The 16,804-nt window shown below is 44.3% G+C and overlaps 2 protein-coding genes across 3 annotated transcripts in view; both read right to left on the bottom strand.

Moving 5' to 3' along the window:
* Positions 1-5,620, bottom strand: part of Dcaf10 (DDB1 and CUL4 associated factor 10) — a 44,646-nt gene extending 39,026 nt beyond the window's left edge. The window contains exon 1 of one of the 2 annotated variants that reach the window (XM_036179135.1): positions 4,872-5,620. In XM_036179135.1, coding sequence (XP_036035028.1) covers positions 4,872-5,422 — 551 coding nt within the window. In that variant the 5' untranslated portion in view covers positions 5,423-5,620. The remainder of the gene's footprint in view (positions 1-4,871) is intronic. The other variant, XM_036179134.1, reaches the window with a different exon arrangement.
* A 333-nt stretch (positions 5,621-5,953) lies between these two features.
* LOC118577879 lies at positions 5,954-15,308 on the bottom strand. The gene is made up of 5 exons (XM_036178543.1): positions 15,177-15,308; positions 13,766-13,865; positions 9,987-10,117; positions 7,384-7,671; positions 5,954-6,025 (listed from the first exon to the last, which is right to left on the bottom strand). Exons 1-5 carry the CDS (start codon positions 15,306-15,308, stop codon positions 5,954-5,956), a joined length of 723 nt encoding a protein of 240 aa, XP_036034436.1.
* Between the last annotated feature and the right edge of the window lie 1,496 nt (positions 15,309-16,804).

Genomic DNA, 16,804 nt, shown 5'->3' with positions numbered 1-16,804 from the left:
CAAAAGCCCAAGCCAAGTCCAATGACTCTTTCTGCTGCCTGTGGATCCAGATGTAGAACTCCCAGCTCATTCTCCAGCATCGCGTCTGCCTGTGTGCTGCCTTGCCCCCTCCTGGAAAGACTAAGGACTAAACCCCTGAAACTGAAGCAAGCCCAACTAAATGCTTTCTTTTATAAGGGTTGTTATCTGAGATCTGTTCTCTGTGTCCCATGTCTGGTAGCCGGCATGGCCAGCTCTTACCCACGCAAGTCATGGCTTCCCAGAATGCACATATCTGAAAGCCAGACATGACTTCACAGCCACCTCGGTGGTGAACAGCACCTTCAAGGAAGTCAAGCTTTGGACTACAGAGGAAAGTACATGGTCCTCTTTTTCTTCCTGTCAGACTTCACTTTTGTGTGCCCCACAGAGATCATCACTTTCAGCAACCTCGCTGAGGAATTCCAAAAGCTGTGCTCAGAGTGTCTGAGGACTTTCAGTTCATGAAAGGTTGGCTTTGCATGAAGTATGAGACAAAACTAAAAAGCCATTAAAGGAAGAGTCGTATGTCTGATTTTATCTAATTAGCCTGGTAGGGTATAAGCCAGCCCCTTGATGAAGAAATACATAATTTGTTTTTTGTTGTTGGTGGTGGTTTTTCGAGACAGGGTTTCTCTCTGTAGCTTTGAAGCCCGTCCTGGATCTCACTCTGTAGCCCAGGCTGGCCTCGAACTCACAGAGATCTGCCTGGCTTTGCCTCCCGAGTGCTGGGATTAAAGGCGTGCGCCACCACCGCCCGGGGCATAACTCGGTTTTTATCTCCTCCTCTACCCCGAGTTTTCTCATACATTTGTTTACAACTAACTTTTTTCATTTAAATACATTTTGGAAGCTGAGCATGGTGGTGTATGCTTCTAACTCCAGCAGTCAGGAAGTTGAAGCAAGAGGATTACCCTAAGTTCAAGTCCAGCCTGGGCTACATAGTGAGTTCAGGGCTAGCTTCAACCAAATAGTAAACCTCTATCTCAAATCAAAACAACAAAACCCTCACATACATATAAATAAAAGTTTTTTGGAGGTGGTAGGAGCTGGAGAGATGGCTCATAGGTTAAGAGCCCTGGCTGCTCTTCCAGAGGTCCTGAGTTCAATTCCCAGCACCCACATGGAGCTCATAGCCATCTATAATGGGATCTGATGCCCTCTTCTGGCCTGCAGATGTACTTGCAGATAGAGTACTATATACATAAAATAAATATTTTTTAGAAGTTTTCTCATTTCCATATTAAGCATCAGATCTCATTGTAGATAGCTGTGAGTCACCATGTGGTTGCTGAGAATTAAACTCAGGACCTCTGGAAGGGCAACTAGACAGTGCTCTTAACCTCGGAGCCATCTCTCCAGCCTGATGTTTATATTTTAAATCTAATACTTGTTTAATCCTTATGTAAATACCCATTCAAGCTTCCAGGCAGAGTTGAGTTCTCACCCTTATGATGTAACTTAGTCATTTTAGTAATTTTTTTTTCCTTCAAGTCTATTTTATTCTCCTTTTAATGTGACTTACCAGTTGTTTTGGAATGTTTTTATATATATTTCTATACCTTTTAATTATCTCCCCTTGTAATCTAACAGTCTTTGCCCATCTCTTTGAAATAGGGCCTGGATATATTATCTAAGCCTGTTTCAAACTAATGGGCCCAATTGCTTCTCCTGGCCTGACTCCTGGCAGCTTGTTTTTTGGCTTTTCATTAGAACATTTATATTTATGATACTTAGTAACATTTGGATTTATTTTTAGCTATTCTTTGTGCTTTTTATCTATTATACTTCATCGTATCAGAGGGTACTGGGATTAAACCCACATGCTAGGCAAATGCTTTACCACTAAACAATATCAACGCTCTTTTTCTTCTGTCCTTTGCTAACCTTTTCATGTCTGTGTGTGTGTGTGTGTGTGTGATTTTTTAAAAATTTACTTATTTGATTTGTGTGTTTTGTCTGTCTGTATGTATGTATGTGTACCACATATGTACAGAATGGATCCCCTGGAACTGGAGTTACAAATAGTTGGGAGCTGCCTTGTGGGTGCTGGGACCCAGGTCCCCTGCAAGAGCAGCAAGTGCACTTAACCACGGAGCCATCTCTCCAGCCTCTCTACTTTACTTTTTGAGACAGAGTTTCTCACTGAACATGGAGTTCACTTTTTGGGCTACAGTGAATGGCCAGTGAGCCCCAGGGGTCAACCTCTCTCAACAAGATGCTGGGTTAGAGATGTTGAGACACCACACCCAGCCTCTGTGTGGGTGCTAAAGTCAGGTCCTCAAGTTTGCACTTCCTCCTGAGCCACATCTTCTTACCTTCTTTTTGTAATCTTTTCCCTTGTTTCATACTTTTTCTCTACTAGTTTGGAAGAAAATTATCTATTCTTTGTTTTCTTGAAATTGCAATACAAATACTTATTAAAGTCTCTTAAGCTGTTGTTATTATCATTGTGTGTGTGTGTGTGTGTGTGTGTGTGTGTGTGTGTGTGTGCGCGTGCGCGCGCGATATATGGGTACATGTGCAGGTCAGAGGTCTCTTTTTACCTTCACATGGGTTCCAGGGATCAGAACTCAGATCAACAGGCTTGTACAGCAAGTTCCCTGACTTGCTGACTATTTCATGAGCTGAGTACCAGAATAATTACTTTTTAAAAATGCTTCTGGGGCTGGGCAGATGGCTGTGTGGGTAGAGGCCTTACCACCAAGGCTGACTACTTGAGTTCCATCCCTGGGGCCCACATGGTGGAAGAAAAGAATGGCTCCTAGAGGTCGCCCTCTGACCTCCACACATGTGCTTCCACATATAAGTCATGGAATGCACATGAACCTGTATGAACCTGCATGAATATGTGATGCCTTTAATCCCAGCACTTGGAAGGCAGAGGGAGGTGGATCTCTGTGACTTTGAGGCCAGCTTAGTCTACATTGTGAGTATCAGGGCAACCATGAGACACAAAATAAATAAATTCTGGGAGAATGTAGTCCATATTCAAATAAAAACTATGTGTAAGGGGTGGTGGTGGTGGTGCACACCTGTAATCCCAGCACTTGGGAGGCAGAGGCAGGTGGATCTCTGTGAGTTCGAGGCCAACCTGGGCTACAGAGCAAGTTCCGGGAATGGTGCAAAGCTACACAGAGAAACCCTGTCTCGAAAAACCAAAACCAACCAAACAAAAAACCAACTATATGTAATATCCCTCATTCTAACATCCCTGGCAATTTAAATTTTTCATAATTAATTCTAGACTCACCGTATCCTATTTAAAATTCTACCTCCAGAGAATGATACACCTACTTATTAAGTCCTCAAAGTATAGTTTGGTAAAAGAGGGATTCAGCGACAGAAAAGAGAGGCAAAGACAGTATTTGGGGAGAGGAGGAAGCTTTAAGAATATTGCATAGGGCTGGAGAGCTGGCTCAGAGGTTAAGAGCACTGAGTGTTGTTCTTCCGGAGGTCCTGAGTTCAATTCCCAGCAACCACATGGTGGCTCACAACCATCTGTAATGAGATCTGGCGCCCTCTTCTGGCCTGCAGTCATACATGCTGTATACATAATAAGTAAATAAATCTTTAAAACAAAACAAAACAAAAAGGAAGAAGGTTCCCATCAGTTTTCTTCTGAATTCAGGTATGCTCCCACTGCTAAAACTCAAACCAGCAAATAGAAGGAAAAGCTCCAGAGATCCTAGTACCAGGTATAATTAGGAAGAAGCATTTTTGTCAATGAATTAGAATAGGTTTTACTTGCTCAGTAACTGTGTTCCCATGCTTCTTTCTCAGCATATTCTAGGTCTTCCTCCCTTGAAAAATTTTTGCTTCATTATTTCCATTTCCTCTAACATTATACGCTAATATGGTCCTTCAGCCTAAGTTCATATTCATATGAAATAAATCTACTCTTGACCCAGCAGTCTTGATTCATTTCTTTCCTGCTCTTGATCCGGGTGTCACATTTTCAAGGTAACCTAGCTCAACAGGCTTTAAGCCTTTATCTCAATTTGTAGGTGTCCACTGTGCATGACTTAGAATCTCACATCCAGTTGAACTGACGGAGCCGAGGCTTGGTAAAAGGAGTGGCATCAGCTAGTTTACTCATCACTGCTATCAATGCATTTGCAACCTATCAAGTGTTCCAGAAGCATCTGGTTAACGAGGGATTGAATGAATGAATGCATTAACTAAGCAAGGACTAGTAACCCAGAGGCCCAATGTGATAACAGTGCTACTAGTCATGTCATTTGACGGTGAAACCATGAGCAGTGTTTTTCCTCTGACTGTCGTTGAACTTCTGCACTCAAAAGATAAAGTATTAAACAGACCTCGGACAGCTTTGAAATTTTCCTATAGTTTGAAGTAAACCAAGAGCAATCAGACGTCAGTCAAAACAAAACAAAAAGTTAGATACCCTTAACCCAAGCATGTAGTCTATCCCATAAACGGCCTAAACACCAAGAAACATATTTCTGCAGTGTCTTAGTATCTTTCGAGAGTTTTTAGGATCTGGCACAAGGTCCAAGGATTCTGCAAGCTTCCTACCTTGAACTCTTTAACACAAACTCAGCTCAGAGAAAGGCCCACCGAGGATAACAGCGAAACGATAAGCATTTATTTAAAGTATATTTACTGAGCACCTACTGTGGACTGGCTCTGGCAGACCTGCAGCGATGGCTTAAGGGATTTCTCTTCCGCCGTGCCTCCAGGACCCCGAAGGGAAGCACTGGGCCTGCCTACCTCAAAAGGCCAGGTCGGGGCTCAGAGGCGACAGTGTGCTTCCGAAAGGACCAGGGGCACGGCGGCCGGTGGCCGCAAGCCGACCTGAGCGGAGGGAGCCCGCTGGGGCTCAGGCTTACCCGTCGGGCGAATACTCGAGGTTGAAGACAGCACCGTGGGTGCGGGTGCTGAGGTACACGGAGTCTGCGGGGTGGATGGAGCCATACAGGTTAGTCATCGTGCGGAAGTTGTCCCGCGCCGGGTCCACGAACAGCCCGCGGCCGAGGCTTCGCTCTCTCAGCCACCCGAACAGTCTGGCGCCGGGGCCGCCCAGGCCCGCGCCGAGGCCCTGCCGGCTCCGGCTGCCGGCCCTGCCGTCTGGCCTCGAGCGCCTGCGCGGCGAGCAGGACGGTGACAGCTCTGGCTGCGCTGCAGCAGCCGACAGCTCCAGAGCTCCGGGGCCCGCGAGCTCTCCGGCGCGCTCGCCCGGGGACAGTGCGGGGCCGCCGGGGAGGCGAGGGCTCCGGGCTGCCGGCGGGGGAGGGGCCGCGTCAGCTCCCTGCTGTGGAGGCGCCGGCCGCCGAGCTGGAGAGGGCGGTCTGGAAGCTGCCGCCGGCCCTCCGAGAGGCGGCGGCTCCTCAGCTCCAGCCGCCCCGTCCCCGCCCGGGCTGTGGGGCCCGAAGGGAAACATGACCAACGCCCCCGCCCCCTATTCCGGGCCGCTGTCCCGCCGCCCGACAACTCAGCGCTCCCGCTCCAGCCGCCACTTCCGGGTGCCGCGTCCTAAAACTGCCGGCTGGGAAACCCGCGTCACCGCTAGGCTGCCCTCCGTCGGGGACCGAAAAGCAAGGACACCGCGGAATCGGGAGCGCCCCAGCCCAAGAGGACTGTGAGGTCAGGAGCCACTAACCCTCTGTGAGCGATGTCGGACGCACAGGACCAGCTTACAAGCAGCTGAGAGTCGGCCCGCAGCTGTCACTGAGCATTGGCTGGCTGTGTGCCTGACCATTCGCCAAGACTGGGTCGGATGACCTACTGTTGTCCTTACACCGAGATTGGGCGGGGTGAGGAGGGTGGGTGTATTACTGGATCATATGTAGGTCACACAGTAAATCTCATGGAGCACTGCCTACTCAGCCTAGAAGTCTAAAGATTCAAGAACATTCTCACGCAAAAAGCACTGGACTGTACAGTGCCTAGAATAAAGGAACCCATCGATGCCTTAAATATCTGCCGAAATCTCGGCTACTGCGCAGTCAGGTATATCTTCATCAATGTCAGAGCCTTCTCTTCCCTGCAAAAAGAACATACATACAGCTAGGAGTAATTGAGGGGAGTTGGAGAGCTGAATCAATTCAACCCCACAAAGCCAGAGATCATAATGTAGCTGCTGAGCGCTGCACGAAGGGCCGTTCTCACTGCTGCTGCTGAGTACAAATCAACCTGTTGTCTGGGAGAGGGAGGTTAACAGGAAATGGGGCTTTTCAGTGCAGGGAATCTTAGTCCTCAAAAAGGAAAGCTTGAGGTAGAGGAAAAGCAGACAGATGTAAGCACTGACACATTTTCTAGGTCTTGTTAAGGGCAGCCTTGGAGGAAGCTCACATTTGGAGATTGTGATGGTAAACAAGATAGACCTGGAAGATGTCTGGAGGAAGGTAATTAGAGAGTCAATGGTTGAACTTTCAGCAGAAAATCATGAAGTCCTCATTTAGTCTGTATTGGCTCCAAATAATCAGATTTCACAGTTCAGGGATTCAACATACCAAGGTCCCAAAGCCATTTAAGAGCTGTGCGCTGAGGGTATGATTTAGTGGTGGAGCACTTGCCTAGCATGTGTGAAGCCCTGACTTTAACCCCTAGTACTGTAGAGAAGACAAAACAAGTGTTCACTGATACAAATTTAAGGCAATAGTGGTAATACAGAGAATAAGTAATTTGGTAATGCCTACTTTTTAAAAAATGTTTGTATTTAGTATGTGAATACTGTTTTATTCCAAATATTTTTTTTTACTAAAACCTAATATAAGAGCATATTACATAAGACTAAGATTCTAGGTTGGGGATTTAGCTCACTGGTAGAGCGCTTGCCTAGCAAGCACAAGGCCCTGGGTTCGATCCTCAGCTAAAAAAAAAAAAAAAAGACTAAGATTCTATAACATCAGTTAAAAAATTGAGAGGGCACTAAAAATAGAAATGAAATTTATCTGTGCCTGTTCCTGTCAACCCTACATTTGAAAGTCTATACATACAACCATGTTAATAAGGAGTTGACTTCAAATCAGTCTATACTGACCAATTTCTAGGTAATACCTTTTGAAAAGCTAAAAAAAATTTCAACTTTAGTAGCCGAAATTCAATTAGATGTCTACTCATATTTAAAGCATCATCGGAACCCCTTTGCCTTACAGTCCTTTTGGATCTTAATGGAAGTAAACAGTTAACAAAGGTTTTCTGAACTGTGTCCCTAAGTCCCAAGTATCACATGTCCCTGGACACTCAGGGACTTTATCAGGCAAGTGGGGAACATTTTTTTTTTCTCTAACCAATAACAAGATGTTTTTGTATTTATTGTGAATTGCTATCCAACTGATGTCTTCTAATGCAACATAGCTGAAATGATAAATACTGGCCCTTCTTGTCAGGCTTTTATACTTTTGGAGCAGTAAGTTCCTGCTCTATCTGCTTAGTATCACTGTTCCTGCCCAATGAATAGTATCCCTTGTTAGGAATGATGTCGATAAAATGAACAAGGCGGTTGGCCATAGCATAGAAAGCTGTGATGGTAGCTATGTCCCAGGCATCTTCTCTACTGAAGCCGTGCATTTCCAGCTGTTTGAAATGGTCTTCTGTTATGTCATCAGCTTGGGAAACAGCAAGTGCAAACTCTACCATTGCTTTGTCTCTAGCAGGGAGGTCAGACTTTCTCCAGTTTATACAGACCTGCAATGAAACAGAATCAGAATCGTAGTCCAGTACAACACAGCTAAGAAAGTCCAAGGTCCAATGAAACCAACGGGAAAAAGCCCTCAAGGTTATTCTAGAATGAAGGGAACAAAGTCAGATCAGAAAGATACACAAATATCTTGGTCAAGCCAAATGGAATATAAACCTGGAAATCTAGTTCAAAACCATGTCTACCAAGAAATGTTTCTGAGGACTGGAAAGATGCCTCCATGGTTAGGAGCACTAGCTCTTGCAGAGCATCTAGATTCCGTTCACAACCATCTAGAACTCCAGTTTCAGGGGGTCTGACACCCTCTTCTGACCCCAAGAGCACCAAGCGCACATATGGTACACATACATGCAGGCAAAGCATGCACAGATAAAAATAAATATTTTTAAAAAGTGTTTTTGCTTGTTCTAGCTTCAAAACCCCCTTCTTTATTTTCAGGCTGGAAAGAAGGCTCAACAGTTAAGAGCATTTACTGCTCTTGCTCAGGACCCAGGTTCAGTGTTCAGCACTCACATGTTGGCTCACACCTGCAGTAACCCAGTCAGTTCCAGGGGATCTGACACCCTCTTCTAGCCTCTGAGGATACCTGCATGCATACATATACTCATGCAGGCTTACACACATACCCCTAACTTAAAAAGAAAACAACTCTTTTTTTTCCCCACCTGGACACAGTGGCAATCCCTTCTACCCAAAGCTCAGATAGGAGGATTAATTCAGCTTAGTAAAAATCTGGGCAAAAAACCAAGACATGTCTCTTAAAAAGAAACAAACAAATCATCCCTTTTCCTGTAAACATCCATGACTTAAAAAAAATCTCAGAGTCAAGAACAGAAACTTCATACTTGAAGAGCTTCCATCCAGATGAGAACAGTAGAGCCCACAGGCTACCCCTCTGTTCTGTCCCCAGGGATGCCCAATCAAGATACAATACTTGTGAAATTAACAGTTTATATTTATCCAAGAATGGTGGCTCATGCTGAGGCAGAAGGTTCCCTAAGCGTGCAGTTCCCTGAGTCTACCTAGGCTACTCAGTGGATTCCAAGCCATCCTGAGCTACAGCACAAGAGACTGTCTCACAAAGCTAAACCAAAAACAAAACCAAGAAGACCCTCACATTTAGCCATGGATGTGTTAAGGATGTGTTTGGCATTTCATATTTATTATCTCATTCTCTGTGCAGCAGTATTTTTATTATCCCCATTTCATTAAGAGGAAACTGCAGTTCAAAGAAGCAAATTAACTTCCCTAAGGTCACATGGCTACCTCATGGCAGAGCTGGGGTCAGGTCCCAAGTACACGAGGTCCACAGACTACACTAACAGTGATTTTCTCTGCTGGAGTGAAATACTGGAAATCACTAAAAACTAAAGACATTAGACCAACTTAGCAACCACAGTATGACGATAGGCTTAATGGCAACCAGGAGGAGACTCCTGACAAAGCCTGAATGAGCAAGGACCAGCTGACTGGAGGGGGCAGGATAAAGGGGAAGTTACCTGCAGGCTAGCAACACAATCTCCAGCCAGGTCAGGTCAGGAGAGAAGACTGCAGGGGGGAGACTGATGAATCTCAACTTTAGAATGATTCAGAGAAAATGTTTTAGTTCCCCAGCTCCAAAAAACAAGGGATGTCATTGTAGAAATTAGAACTGGGGAAGCTTGGTGGCAACTCTCCTTGGCTGTCTCTATCCTCAGCCCATTTTCTGAATAATTAGGATGACCTCTGATGGCCAAAAGCCTGACTGGAGAAGAACCAAGGGCAGAGTGAGTCACTTATTGGGGAAACAGGACCAACTTCACAATCAGTCTTGGTGATAAGAGAGAACAGAGCCCATTCCAGAAAGATAGGCAGATTGGCCAAAGCCTGGGGCCGGCACTAAAAACAAAAAAAGAAAAGCTAATGATATGACTTGGTTCCTCTTAGAATAATCAGTGGATGTATCATTTAACAGTGGAAAATGCAAGCAGTGCAGCCTAGCAGAAAAGAACAGCTTTCAAATAAGACTGTTGGATGCTCCATGCCGAGGGCAAGCTCTGAACTGAGAGCGTAAAATGGTTAGAGAAAGGGGAATACAGGTCAAGTAACCAGTGCATCTGGCATAAAGCTGGGAGGTTCAGTACTTCCTCCCTCCAGATCGCATGTATACAGAAGCAGGTGGGAACAGTGATGGGATTTAGGAGGGAACTCAAACAGTGGGAGGGACTGGAGGTGTATGCCCCACACCTTTTAACGACGAGTTATGCCGTTTGTCCAGGTACAGAGAGGGCCTAAAGCTGACACCGGAGAGGTGGCCACCAACCTGGTCACAGAGTCCTGGGTTCTTTGAGTAGACCCTGTATAGGGCACTGTGGACAACAACGCTGTATAGGCACCTTTCACCCAGGCTGGTCACTACGATGATGAGCTCCTTGTCAGCTTTGCTGAGCCGACCTGCAGAGGAAAAGGAAAGGAGACCCATCCAGAAAGCCCAAACAGTGGCTTATTAAGAACTGTCTGGCACAGGGGTGTTTTATCAACACCTCTGCCCGTCTGCCTACATCCTATCCACACTTACACATTCATTCTCGTTCCTTGAATTTCCTAAAGTCAACTTGTTCTTTCATTGTCTGTTTCTCCTCTCAAGGGTATTTGTGAAACTGCTGGTATGGCCCTACTGCTGAAGACAACACCTCTAGATCACACTGAACGTGGAGAAGTTTACTATTGCCTAGCTAATGCTTTCACCCCTACTGCCCAGTGTTCATAGTACTGGAAGGTATTCTGCACACTACCAGAGGATAAAGGTGACCACCACCTCATTACAAACCCTTCAGTCTACAATGGTGACCTGTCCGCAGAATACTCAGGTACAACAGTGGCACAAAAGTTGTGGAGTAACCAACCATTCTCTGATTGGACTTAAGGCCACTCCATGAGATGCAACCATTCCTGGCACTGCTCAGGTAGCAAAGAACCTGAGACTAGATAGGGCATGACCCAAGAGGAAAACCACATACTATTGTTCTGCTAAAGGAATATAACAATAAAATGACTCCTAATGACATCCTGCTATGTCTGTAGGTCAGGGTCTCACTCAGCCATAATCACAGAAGCTTCCTCCTGCAGTAGATGGGAACTAATATAGAGACCCACAACTGGACACTATGCAGAGTGAGAAACTTTGGAATACTCAGTCCTAAGTGAAATCTATTTATCACACCTCTTCCCTCAGGGCTCAGGGAGCTATGTGGAAGAGGAGGCAGAAAGATTTTAAGAGCCAGTAGGGATGGAGGACACCAAGGAATCAGTGCCTTTCTAGACACAACAGGGCTGGCACACACATGGACTCACAGAGACCATGGCGGCACGCACAGCGCCTGCACAGGCCTATGCCAGATGAGGTCCCAGTGCTGAAAGGGGAAAGTGAACATGAGCCCCATCTGCAATCCAGAAACTCTCTCCAATTGTTAACCACTTGCAAAGGAAAACTTCTCCAGTGAAATCTGCCTGGGTATATAAATCACACTTAAGAGCAGGCCCCATGCCCAGCAGTTGTCCAACACTAAATGAACACCATGGTATTTCTGGAGATTCTTTTGTCTCACAAGGCAGTGTTTGGGATTGTTTTTAATCTTACTGGTCTTTTGTTTATATATTATGGTTCTGATTTTGTGTTTTTATGGTGTGTGTGTGTGTGTGTGTGTGTGTGTGTGTGTGTGTGTGTGTGTTTCTACTGTTTTTGTTTTTTCCCTGTTCTGGTTTGTTTGATTTTTAATTTGCCTGTTTGTTTTCTAAAGAGAGAGAAAGAGGGAAGTTGGATGGGTAGGAAAGTTGGGAGGATCTGGAAGGAGATGAGGGAGGGAAACCATGACAAGAATATAGTATATGAAAAAATTCATTTTCAAAAAACAGTGTACATGAAATCACATGCATTTCTCTGACTTTTTTTTTTTCCAAGACAGGGTTTTCCAAGACAGTAGCTTTGGAGCCTGTCCTGGAACTCACTTTGTAGACCAGGCTGGCCTTGAACTCACAGAGATCTGCCTGCCTCTGCCTCTCGAGTGCTGGGATTAAAGGCGTGAGCCACCGCCACCCAGCGCATTCCTCTGACTTTTAAAAACTACTGTAATCCCAGAGGAGTACTGACATATGGCAGTTACCTCAGAAGATGTGCTGAATGGATTTATAAGTTGCAGAGCTAACAATCTGAAGATTAGAGACTACTTCCTAACCTCAGCAAACCTCTGCCCATGAGTAGGGACTACAGAAGGGGAAATCACTTCCATGTCTGGCACAGTTCTGAGAACTTTACATGTGCTACCTCCTTTTCCCTCACATCAGCGCTATGGTCTTTAACATTTCACTAGTAAGGAAAGCAAGGCTCTGAGACATTTCAATATTCTGCAGAAGTGTGTTTGCATTATTTTTAGCAAAATTCACTGTTTGAATAATCATCGGTCTTCTCCCAGTGGGATAGAAAAGCTGCAGAAAGATGTGCTGGCCACACAAGGGAGGCAAATCCTACCCATCACTGGGAAGGGGAAGCTGGAAACTGTAATAGATCACAGGGGGAACAATCCCTTGTTATTGGAAGCAGATGAGATGGACTTTGGAGAAAAGAGCTGGTTCACAAGGGCATGAATAAGTGAAAAGACATCCCGGGGCACAGCAGAGTGAGCACAGTTAAAGGGAAGACAAATCCTAAGACCCCTGTGAGAATAAAATGTAGCCTATGTTGACTCAAACAGAACATAAGGGATTATGGGAGATGCAGCTGCGAAGGCAGGCCAGTGACAGGCCATGAAGAACCACTGTGACAGACTTGCTGGCTATCTCCCAATATGTTCTTCACTAGTTACTTGCCAGGCACCATGGTGCATATGTTTAAATGTAGCACTAGGGAGACAGAGGCATGAGGAGCTCTGTAAGACCAGCCTGGTCTATATAGTGAGCTCCAGGCCAGCCAAGACTCATGGCGAGACCCTGTCTCAACAAATAAACAAACAAACAAAACCAAACAATCCATATTTTTTACACTCTTTTTCCTTTAATAATCAGGATCTTCTAATGCATCTGAGCACATGTCATACACCTTCCTTCGTAGCCAACTGTGATGGACAAAATCCAGCCTCTGAGATGTAAGTGGAAGTAATGTGTGCAACTCCTATGTCCTGACCTTATGGGAAAGGGACAAGTGATTATCACTGCTACTTCCTTTTGCTAGTGACATTCATTAGCCAGCATAAGACTGTAGGCATGGGCATCTCCTAAAATTAAGAAAACACTATATTGCTAGGCAGTGGTAGTGCACACCTTTAATCCTAGCACTTGGGAGGCAGAGGCAGGTGAATCTCTGTGAGTTCTAGGCCGCATGGTCTACAGAGTGAGTTCCCAGACAGCCAGGGCTACACAAAGAAACCCTGTCTCTAACTGTGCCCACGCCCCCCCCCAAAAAAAAAAAGAAAAAAGAAAGAAAACACTGTATCAACCCTTAGCGGCTCATATGAAAACTATTAAATGAGAGAAAAAAAAAATCTTATTAAAACCAGTGTATATTTTCACTCTGGGTAGTAGCAACTCAAGCTAAATCCTAAGAAATAAGTCCTTGATTTCATGACTTTATTCAAGGGCTATAAAGAACCACAGATGACTTTTAAGGCCCTAAGTAAGAAAGAAAGGCCATTACTACTAGTTCATTTGAGTTCTATAACTATGGTCATAAAGCTGCATTCAGACACTGACTTCAAAATCTAGAGTTGCCCCTGAATGTGGTGGTGTATGCTTGTAATCCCATCACTGAGCAAGCTGAGGTAGGAAGACTGCTGTGAGTTCAGGACCAGCCGGGGCTACATAGTGTGTTCCAGGCCAGCTAGGACTATATAATGAGGCACACATATGCATTCCCATTCTCTCTGTCATCCCTCCCTGCCCACCCCACCACTAATAATGAAACAAAGAAGAAAACAAGAATCCAGAGAGACCACAGAAACTGAGCTGCTCCCTGACACAGTAACCTAGGACTGGGGAAGAAATGCTGGAACCAGAAGCCAAGCATTTGGGCTTTCTCCAAGAATGTGTTAGCATTGCTTTTTCATTTACCTGTTTCTTTATTATAGATGGCATTGTAATAAGCAAAGAAAGCTCTGAATTCCGAAGGCCGGTAAGACAACACTTTAAATACATTTGGTAAAAATCCTGTCTGCAGGAAAGGAAAAAGACAGAGTCACACAAAATGAAAACTGGGATTGGAATAAGCAACAGTAACTAGGTACTCCTGGGTTGAATGCAATCTTGGAAAGGTTACCACCTCTCCTATGCATCCCTTCACCTTTCAGGGTGTAACTGTTACTTCTTAAAGTGCACATGATAGTTTTGGTAATTAACATTTTGAAATTTGGAGATTGGAACACCTCGATCAAATGATACACCCTATCATTTAGGTTCTCTATCTCAGGTCAAATCAATCCCCAGCTACTGAAAACTACTATCAGAGCCCACCACACAGATGCTACAAAGCTGCCAGACTCCTGCTGTGTATATTCTGCTGTTCCTTGATCCTTGCTTTCCTAGAACATTAGAGCACTAAATCTATCTTGATCATTATGGTCAAAAGTCTTAAAGACAAAAATCACATCATGTAATTATTACTGATTTATATAGAAGATATTACAAGGATGTATAGAGATACATTATTTGGGTTCTGTTTTATTAAAATATGCTTTCACAAAATTTTTAAGGAGTTGGTTTAAGCAATGCAGTTGATTTGATACTGTGGATTTTACAATGTTACTCTACAAATGGGAAAACAAATTGTTTAAAGTGGAAAAAGGAACAACAACTAAACTATAATCAGAAAGCAATTCCTGGATTACAAAGAGAACTATGGATAACATATGCACACATACAAAGATACACATAAGAGCGGCTTGTTACAAGCTCAAGTCCAGTTACGGTACATTGCTGAGATGAATACAGTATCTCTATACAACTGACCTCATAAAAGACACCACTAAAAATAATGATGTTATTTGACCTAGAGACATATTCAAGATAACAACATTTCACTAAAGAAATCTACATGGATTTTTTACAAAGAAAACAGAGACTTAGAAAACATCAACATATTAATAGTGGTTAACTCTGTGTAACAGAATCAGACTGTTACTTGTTTTCACTTTTCGACTTGATTTTAGAGGAAAAAGCAAGATACCTACTACTTGAGCAGCTAGCATGGATCCTCGCTGAGGTATATAGGTTATATATCCGTACTACAGTATAGTGCTATACAGAACTACCGAGTACACCTCAGTCACAGTGGGCAGAGGACTAAGGGACAGAGTACAGACACAGAAGCCAAGAGGAAGAGCAGATGGATCCAGGCACCTGGACCTAGGAAGGGTCCACCCACTGTAGTGAGCTTAGGCAGCCTGTGGCAAGCAGGACTGGTGGTCACACTGAGGCCAATACAGGTCTCCACTGGCACTGACCCCTGCAGCAGGGTGTAGCTCACCGTTCTTTTCATCTCTTCCATGAGCTCTATAATGTCAAAGGGCAGGTCCTTCTTATAGGGAACCGGGTAACGACCAATGGGTTTGGAATTTTCTTCTTTCTCATCCTCAAAAAAGTAAGAATTCAGGGTCATCACGGGCCACTTCTTCCAAACCTTACTTGTCAAGAGGTGAAGAGACTAACAGGAAATAAAGACAAGTTTAGATGAGCTACTAACAGAATTTCCCAGGCAGCCACTCTGTGTTTGGTCCTAAAGGAGAGAGAACTCACAGTTCCATCTCCTGTGTTGACTCCACTGGTTAGAAGTCACTGCCTGGAGTAATGGGACAAGGATTCTGGGCCCAGCATACAACAATGCTTAATTAATCAGTAACGTTTGATGGAGGAAGGAAGCCGATGCCACATGGGATTTCTATTTGCAACGCCTGACTTGAAGTCCGCTTCAGGGCTTGCACAGGTGATAAAGCTTCTATTCAGCATTTACAAGGTGCTGGGTGGGGGTAAAAGAAAACCAAAACAGGAAAGTCCAGGTGAGGTACCATCCAATGGCAGCAAATAAATTTAAGTGTATCAAGTGATTGCCAGGATAACTAATAACAGTACTTGCTACCAACCAAGCATCCGGCTTTTACATACACTTTCTAGTACTCCTAAAAATCTTTCATTTAGCAATGAAGATTAAGGGTCAGAAAGGCTATAGTGGTCGCACAGAGATGTCTGAGTCTGTATTCTAATCCAGAATTGTCAGATTCTAGAGTCTATATTCTTCCCACTATATAGTCCTGTCTCTTAAAAGAGTTAGCAGGGACTGGAGAGGGGGCTCAGTGCTTAAGAACACCAGCTGCTCTTAACCCAGGTTTGATCCCTAGCACCTATATGGCAGCTCACAATCACCTGTAACTCCAATCCCAGGAGATCTGACACCTTCTTCTTGCCTCCATGGACACTGCACACATGTAGTGCACAAACATACATGCAGACAAAACACCCAGACACATGAAATAAAAACCAAGGTTAAAAAAAGTCTGAAGTTAGCCAACAAAAGACAACAATAATAAACAAGAAAATGTTATTAGCCGAAAAGAGGGAAGCAAACAGAAATCCGAATGTGCAGCCCATTCGTTTCTTTCACCATAGAGAGTTATATGAAGGCTGCAGAAAATCGTGACAGTGCTTTTCTAGAAAGCTGTCTGCTCAGGCAAGCAGAAGCTGTCTAGGTGTAATGCAGGGCTATCTGAATCAGGCTGCCTAGCGCCGCCCCTGCCTGTCCCTGCTGTTTACCCTCTGTGTGGGCTGAGGTAGGCTACTTCTCTGCCCTTCAATCTCCTCATAATAACAGTACCAATGATGCTATTGTAAGGATTGGATGAGTTAACTAATCTAAGACACAATTTTGCATTTAGGTATTTATTCTGTATAGATATGTCTACTAGAGTATAAATAATAAGATTATAGGTTTACAATGATGATGCAATTTAAGTCTATTATAGGACACTATATCGATTAATATTTGACTATATGTTTAAGTACAAGACTCATAGAATAGATCTGGGCTTGGTTTTGTTTTGTTTGGTTTGGTTTGGTTTTTCAAGACAGGGTTTTTCTGTATAACAGTCCTGGATATCCTGG

The sequence above is a fragment of the Onychomys torridus genome, chromosome 2 (genome assembly GCF_903995425.1).
Source record: "Onychomys torridus chromosome 2, mOncTor1.1, whole genome shotgun sequence".
Classification (NCBI taxonomy): domain Eukaryota; kingdom Metazoa; phylum Chordata; class Mammalia; order Rodentia; family Cricetidae; genus Onychomys; species Onychomys torridus.
The sequence above is the reverse complement of the archived record's forward strand: the minus strand, read 5'-3'. Positions and strand labels throughout refer to the sequence as shown.